At 42.7% G+C, this 7,044-nt stretch overlaps 1 protein-coding gene across 1 annotated transcript; it reads right to left on the bottom strand.

Annotated features, from left to right (window-relative positions):
• Window positions 1-1,873: 1,873 nt before the first annotated feature.
• tspan13a (tetraspanin 13a) lies at window positions 1,874-6,794 on the bottom strand. Its single transcript, XM_044118379.1, has 6 exons — window positions 6,571-6,794; window positions 3,172-3,339; window positions 3,014-3,094; window positions 2,559-2,672; window positions 2,366-2,479; window positions 1,874-2,250 (listed from the first exon to the last, which is right to left on the bottom strand). The coding sequence occupies exons 1-6, from the start codon at window positions 6,631-6,633 to the stop codon at window positions 2,176-2,178; spliced, it is 615 nt and encodes a 204-aa protein (XP_043974314.1). The 5' UTR covers window positions 6,634-6,794; the 3' UTR covers window positions 1,874-2,175.
• Window positions 6,795-7,044: the final 250 nt, after the last annotated feature.

Below are 7,044 nucleotides of genomic sequence, written 5' to 3'. Positions count from 1 at the left end.
TTGCAGAAAAATAAATTATTTAATCCTAAAATAATTAGAAAAGGACAAACTGTAAAATAAAACTCTTTAAAAACAGTATGTTAATGCTGTAAAGTGTTATTTGTGATCAAAGTTGCAATGAAATGCAATAAAACTTTCAAAATGCTCTTTTCTTCTGACAGTTTTTATATTTTACTTTTAGTAAGAGGTCCCAGGTTCGATTCCCGGCCCGGGGTCTTTCTGCACGGTGACCCCGCCTCTCACCCTTTAGGCTTTAATGAAAGACATTCAGTCAAAATGTGTCACTGCTCCTTTAAATCATTTAGACTTACTTACATTTCATTAAGAAACTTTAATTTTGTCGATGTTAGAAAACTCAAATCTGACAAAATCTTTAAGAGGATTTTAAAAAAAATCTTTAACAGCACTAGATTTTTATTTTCTACAGGTTTTAAATTTACCTTCAGATTAATAAACTTGTTACTAAATGTGGCATAAACTCTAAAACAAAACAGTTTATACAATTTATTTAGAATAAAGGATTATCAGGACAGATTTCTGAGGCGACACGCTGCAGTTTGATTGGCCCACGCAGACAGGAGGGAACCAGCTGATCCGAGCCGGGCTTGGAGAACCGGTTGGACCGCCAACATCCTGCTCAGCTGCAGGAATGCAACCTGCCAACCCGACCCACGAGTCAAAACCAGACAATGACGAGTCAAACTTTTGTTTCCCTCAAGAAAAACAGGCGCGTCGGGTTCCAACAGTTCATTCATTAAAGGCAGTAAAACTTTAATTAGTAACTAATTAGTAGTTCCTTTTACTAACCTTTTTCCATAACGCATGGTTTCCTTTCAGAGCATTTGGAACAATGAAAACCATATTTAGACAGAAACAATAAAGGATTCATGAGAAACTCAGAGTTGTTGAGCATTCCTTCACCAGTGAGGCCAAAAAAGACGTTTCTATAAAAGCAAAAGTTGTGCTTCTATATTGTGGATAAAGTCAAACATATTCTGTCAAAAAGCATTAAAAAGAGGACAACACCTGAACAGGATGTGAATCACTGAACAGATTCAAATTCTTGAATCTAGAATGAAGATTCGCCTTAGGATAGATTTTATGAATAATTTTACATGAAACTTCTTTAATCCAAAATCTATTTGTGACGTGTTAAAAGTTTCTTATGAAATCGGCTGAAATGAGTTTCTTATTTATAGGATGATCAGATGAACAAATGTTGTGTCCAGTTGTGACGGACAGGAAAGGTTGAGATTCAAACCGTTTCACTACAAACTCCTGAAGATGCTCCACAAACCTTCACATTAAATCCAACATCAGGGTGGATTTTATAAGAAACTCTTATTTCCTGTAGCTTCAGTCTCAACCTGCGACCGGGTCAGTAACCGTCCGGCTGTTTGCCGAAGGAGTGTTTAAAGTTCACACGTCCTGGTCGAACCGGATCAGACCTGATCCCAGTTTATTGGCCCGGCGCGGTCTCCATGGTGATTCGGTCTCCATGGTGATTTCTGAAAGGTGGAGGTGGACGCTGCAGCTGTTTCAGCCTTTTATGCAAGAGGATCAGACATTGAGAAATTTGCAGGTTATCAGTTTTGGATTTTAATCAGGATCCCACTTTGGGATCCACAAACATTTGCTTCAGTTTTATTTAATTAAAAATTTACTTACCAGAAATCTGAGCTCATTTGTTTTACTAATCGTTTCTCCGTTTCAGAGGCAAAAATGTCACCAAGTCAGAGTGAAGATTTAACCAGAAAAAACTGAAATCTTTAATCTTTTGCAAATAAATCAGAATTTCCCCCCAATTAATGACTGAAGAGGCAAACTGAGAACTCGGCCTTCAAACTTCCAGGAGTAAAGAAACAAACAGATCTTTAGTTCTTCATTTATTCCTTCACAGTTTTAAACAACAAATCACTTTAAAAACCTGCAGAGAAAATACATTTCACTGCTTTCAGAGGAATTTATTGGACAAACTTCATTTCCACTTTAAACTCCAACAGAAAAAACGACGACGAGCTTAAATAGAGACTGATAGTGACATTATGCAGGAGACAGAAACCACATGGATGCAACAGATCCTGCAGTGAATCAAATTAAACACATTTAGACAAACATCTCCACAGAGGGCGCCACAGGAATCGCAGCATGTTGGGTTCACTTGGGTCAGAGCGGCTAGAGAAAGGCCCCGGGATTCGATCGAGGGTCCTTCAGGTTCCTGTACTTATGGGTCAGCCACACGCCAAGAATCTGGAACAAACAGGAAGAGCTTTTAAATGTCCACCGAGCTTCACACCGACGGGAGGCATCGAGTCTGCAGGCGACCGACCGACCGACCAACGGATCCACCGACTGACTGACTGACCTCGGTGAAGCTGAAGAAGAGGCCGATGCCGCCCACAAAGCGCAGCACCTGGCCGGCGTACTCCTGCAGGATCTGTGAGCAGGTCCTGCAGGACTCTGGGTTGGCGAAGCATCGCTGAAAGGCGGCAGGACAGAGTCAGAGAAAACACATGGAGTTCCAGCAGAGGGAGGAAGGAGGAAGAGGCTCGACTCACGGCGGGGCAGGAGACGCTTTGGTTCACAGAAGAGAAGCCGCAGCAGTTCAGAGATTTCTCCACGTCTTCCCGGGTCACTTCGGACTTGTTCCAGCCGACCTCCAGCAGCTGGTTCTGCTCAAGGAAACACATTTAGAGTCAAAGGCTGAATTCACACAGCTGGACATGAAACCCAGACAGCTGTCTGAATGAAACGACTGGAATGCAGCATCAGGGTCGATTAAACATTATAACATTAGCAGAAATCATACAGAATAAAATCTACATCACATGAGATAATATAACAAGAATAGAATTACAAGAAGTTGTAATATTACCGGAATAGACTATTCTTAAAACTCCTTTATTATTTTGACTTTATGCTCATAAAGTTAGTTTATTTTATTTTTCTTAGGATGGCCATAGATCTCCGTCATACAGTCAGATAATTTAATTCAGCAGAGACGTGGACCGACCTGTTGGTCCGTGTTGAGAGCCAGACAGGCGCAGGAGATGGAGAACTGCATCACAAACACTACAAACAGGATCATCATGTACTGGTGGAGGTTGAGGAACTCTGACGTCCTGAGAGGGGAGGAGATGAACCGTGGACCAGAACCCACTTAAAGGATACGAAGAAGAGCAGCACCTGCTGGTGCTTCAGGGCGCCGCAAAGCCCCACGAAGGCCACCAGCAGCAGGAAGACGCCCACGCCGATGACGGCCGCCACCACGCTGATGCTGGAGACCAGGCCGAACCATTTCCCCCAGGCAGCCACCCCGATCATCAGCAGACTCACCATCTGAGGGGAGCAGAACAATCAGCCGGCTCATGCATGGAGCCAGGATACGCAGAAAAATGGCAAATTTTATACACGAGTCGCCATAAACGAGGCGTGAAAGTTTGTATAGCGCCATCTTCCTGCAGTTACAGTGAGCGGCGCACACAAAGCACGAAAACCCAAAAAACACTGAAATGAGACTCCAGTCTTTAACTCAAGGCCTCCATGTGTTTCAGAGTTGTTATTGTTTAATCTGAACCGATGAAACTGAGACACTTTTATCATACAGGTAACACACAAATATAGAAAAGAACTAAAACGATGGAAAAACCTGCTTTCATACAAAAACCAGACTGAATGGAAATGATTGGTTTCTGATGCAGGTTGTATGAGAGTCACTTTTGTTCTGACTGAAAAATAAAACGATCAAATCGGACAGGATTGATGAAGGTGTTTGTAACGATGGCAGCTTCGGTTCTGCTGGAGAACGTCACCAATAGAACCCAGAGTGAGTGTCAGACCTCACCGATCTGCTGGGTTCGTTATCACATCATCAGAACCATCATCTTCACAGCAACACCTCTAAACACTGAGATTTTCCTTTGAATAAAAAAATTATTTTAGTCACTAAATTTGATCATTTCCTCCCTTTACTATTAAAAATGTGATTTTCATTTTTTTTAATTGTCTTGTGTACATTTTGTACGTGACCCAACGTTACAGGTCAGTTAACTTTAGTTTATTTGGCCTCTTAAATTAAATGCTTGATTGCAGTGAAGCTAAAAATGAATAAGACTTAAGAGTGATCATGGGAGCTTTTGAACTAAGGTTGTTTTTTTTTTATCGCAGGTTGTTTTTTATCGCAGGTTGTTTTTTATCGCAGGTTGTTTTTTATTGCAGGTTGTTTTTTATTTCAGGTTGTTTTTTATCGCAGGTTGTTTTTTGTGGTTTTGCTCCTAAGCAAAGTGTTTGAGTTGACAGTTGAGCTAAATGTCACTTTAAATCCCAGTCCAAAAACACTCAACAGGTGGAAAGGTTGACAGAGTCACTTCCCTTCAGCACAGCATAGTAACCTTCTGTAGCTTGTGAGTGTTTCCTGTGAAACCCGATAAGGAGGAAGGAACAGGGACGGTCAGGGTGGCTGGGGGCCACATACTTTTGGCTACATACACACAGCAAGCAAATGCAACCCAAATCCGCTTTTCCCTCATGCGACCTACAGCTGGCCTTTTCACAGCGGCCTGAACGGCTCAATTAAATCCTTTTGCCTTCCCAAAATAATCCAATCCGTCCCACTTAGGTTGCACTCACTGCAGCCTTTAGTGGCCCAAAGCTCATTTTTTGCCCCCATTCATCTGATCTTTTCATGACTCTGAACAACACAGATCAGATTTTTCCACATGTGACTCAGGCCACCTGAATATGTGGTCCTAAATCCGATAAGCATCAGATCTTTACAAATGAGTTGGATTCATCCGACCTGCAGGTCACTGGTACTCAACAGAAACAAGACTGAAGTTACCGTCTTTGAACCTGAAGAGGAACATGGAGTCACACACAGCTTCAGTTATTACAGCTGGAAACCAGAAATCAGGCTGAAATCTGGGAGAAGTGATGAACTCTGACCTGAACATACAGAGCCACATAAAGACAGTCACAAAGTCAGACTTCTATCACCTGAAGAACGTCTTTAGGATCAGATGACTAATGTCTCAGAATCAGAGAAACTCATCCATGTGTTTGTCTTTCGTCACACTGATTACTGCAACAGTGTCTTCACAGGTCTGACTAATAAAATCAATCAAACAGCTGCAGCTGATCCAGAATGCTGCTGCTGGCGTTCTCACTAAAACCAGGACGATGGAGCACATCGCCCAGTTCTTCCACTGGCTCCTTGTAGCTCAGAGAATAGACTTTAAAATACTGATGTTAGTTTATAAATCAGCACAATACGTTAAAGATCTGCTGCTGTTGTATCAACCTTCCAGACCTCTCAGGTTCTCAGGGGTTCTTCTGCGCATGCGGGTGGTTTTGGGGACGCAAGTTATTCACACAGAAGTCTGACTGCATTCAGATTTAATTATGACAACGACAAGGCCATAAAAAAAAAGAAAAGTCTGATTTCAGCAAAGAATTGGAACGGAGCATCCAGACCTGCTGGGTGAACACAGCGGTCAGAGTTTCCTGACTGGGCGGAGCGGCAGCCACAGCTTTAAGCCTCTGGTTCTTCAGGGAAGCAGGTTGAGCAGGTGGAGACACAGACGGACACCAGGGCATCGTTACCAGACACCCAAATTATTTAGAATAAAGCCTCCAGCGCCTCCATCTTCTCAGGAAGCCAAGATACTTTGACATCAGCAGAAACAGTAACCATGGTTGCCGTAATCAACAGTAACCATGGTTACCAACATGGAATATCACATGTTGATACAACTTTATCACAATCAAACAGAAAAAAGCTCCCATAAACTGGTGAGGCAACCGGCTCATCACGAGCAGCCTGTGTGCGTTAGACCAACCGCAGAACTTCGTTCTCACTGAGCAGCTGCAGAACCAACATTTCATTTTGGTTGTTATGTCACAACCTCTCTGAACTTTCTGCCCCCCATTCATGCATCTCTATTGTGCAGTTGGTCTGAATTTCACAGGTGTGTTTATTTAAAACAGCCACTCAGCTTCCATGAGCCGCTGCTCCCACTAACAGAGGGGCAGCAACGTCACTGTGGACTCTGTCATTCAACTCAAAGGTTTCAACTGACATTTAGAGGCGGGTCTATAAATATTAACATCTTTCTCTAATTAAATCCTCACAGATGTTGAGCCTGGTGTTTTCACATTGTTTATTATTTTTGAATATTCACCAGAAAAAAAACAGACTCCAATCAAGCAGACATTTCCTTGACCTCTAGTGTTTCCTAGGAGCTTTTCCTGTTTACTGCAGAAAAACAGAGGAGTTCAGTCTTAAACATGACGCCATATTCTGACTCTTAATGTAAAGCTCAGGTGTTGTTGTTTTTTTTTTTGTTTGTTTTTTTTGTCAGTTTTGTTCATGTTTAATTATGCTGTTAGACGCCAAGTGAATCAGGCTGAATAAAGAACCGCGGAGAAGCAGCAGGAACATGAAGGCGGCGCAGATTTTATAACTTCTTGGAATAATAACAGCAGGTAAAACCTCCCATCAGCCGGTTGCCATTTTCCAGTCCTTCACCTCCTCCCAAAGATAAACTCCGGAATTTCGTCAGAGCTACTCACAATATAAACGACGTTGAGCGCAGAAAGCGCGTTCTTGGTGCAAATGAATCCTCCGCAAACCATCGCTGCTGTGCGCCCACTGTCCGGATCAGAAAGCCAGAGGTTGTCTCAGCTGTAGCAGCTGTTTGTCCAACTTCAGTCTGAGCAGGTGCTGGAGACCGACTGCGTTTCCTGGAGTCGATCCTGAGCGCTGATTGGTCAGCTGGACTTTGCGCATGACTCACCTTTTGTCCCGCTGCAGGTAATAACAGCGCAGCGGCCAGCGTCAAATGAACTCTGATCACCGCGTCATTCAGCTTGAAATCATCTAAAGTATGTGTTGTTGTTGTTTTTAAAGAGATCGATTAATAAATGTTTGCCCCCTGCTGACGTCATCACCAGAAAGATTTCCGTGCTTTACAGTCTTGTGATAAAAAGTACATCAGTCACATAAAATACTGGGTACATTTCACAGATGTCCACAAGATCTCTTTA

Source organism: Gambusia affinis, linkage group LG05 (genome assembly GCF_019740435.1).
Source record: "Gambusia affinis linkage group LG05, SWU_Gaff_1.0, whole genome shotgun sequence".
NCBI classification, from domain to species: Eukaryota; Metazoa; Chordata; class Actinopteri; order Cyprinodontiformes; family Poeciliidae; genus Gambusia; species Gambusia affinis.
Note: the sequence above shows the minus strand (reverse complement) of the source record. Positions and strands in the feature narration are given on the sequence as shown.

Coding starts and splice junctions, on each gene's coding strand:
- tspan13a (XM_044118379.1), bottom strand. CDS start 6,633: ATGGTTTGCGGAGGATTCATTTGCACCAAGAACGCGCTTTCTGCGCTC. Junction 2,673..3,013: donor CTCTCAACACGGACCAACAG/GTCGGTCCACGT, acceptor TTCCTTGAGCAG/AACCAGCTGCTGGAGGTCGG. Junction 2,480..2,558: donor AAAGCGTCTCCTGCCCCGCC/GTGAGTCGAGCC, acceptor GCCGCCTTTCAG/CGATGCTTCGCCAACCCAGA.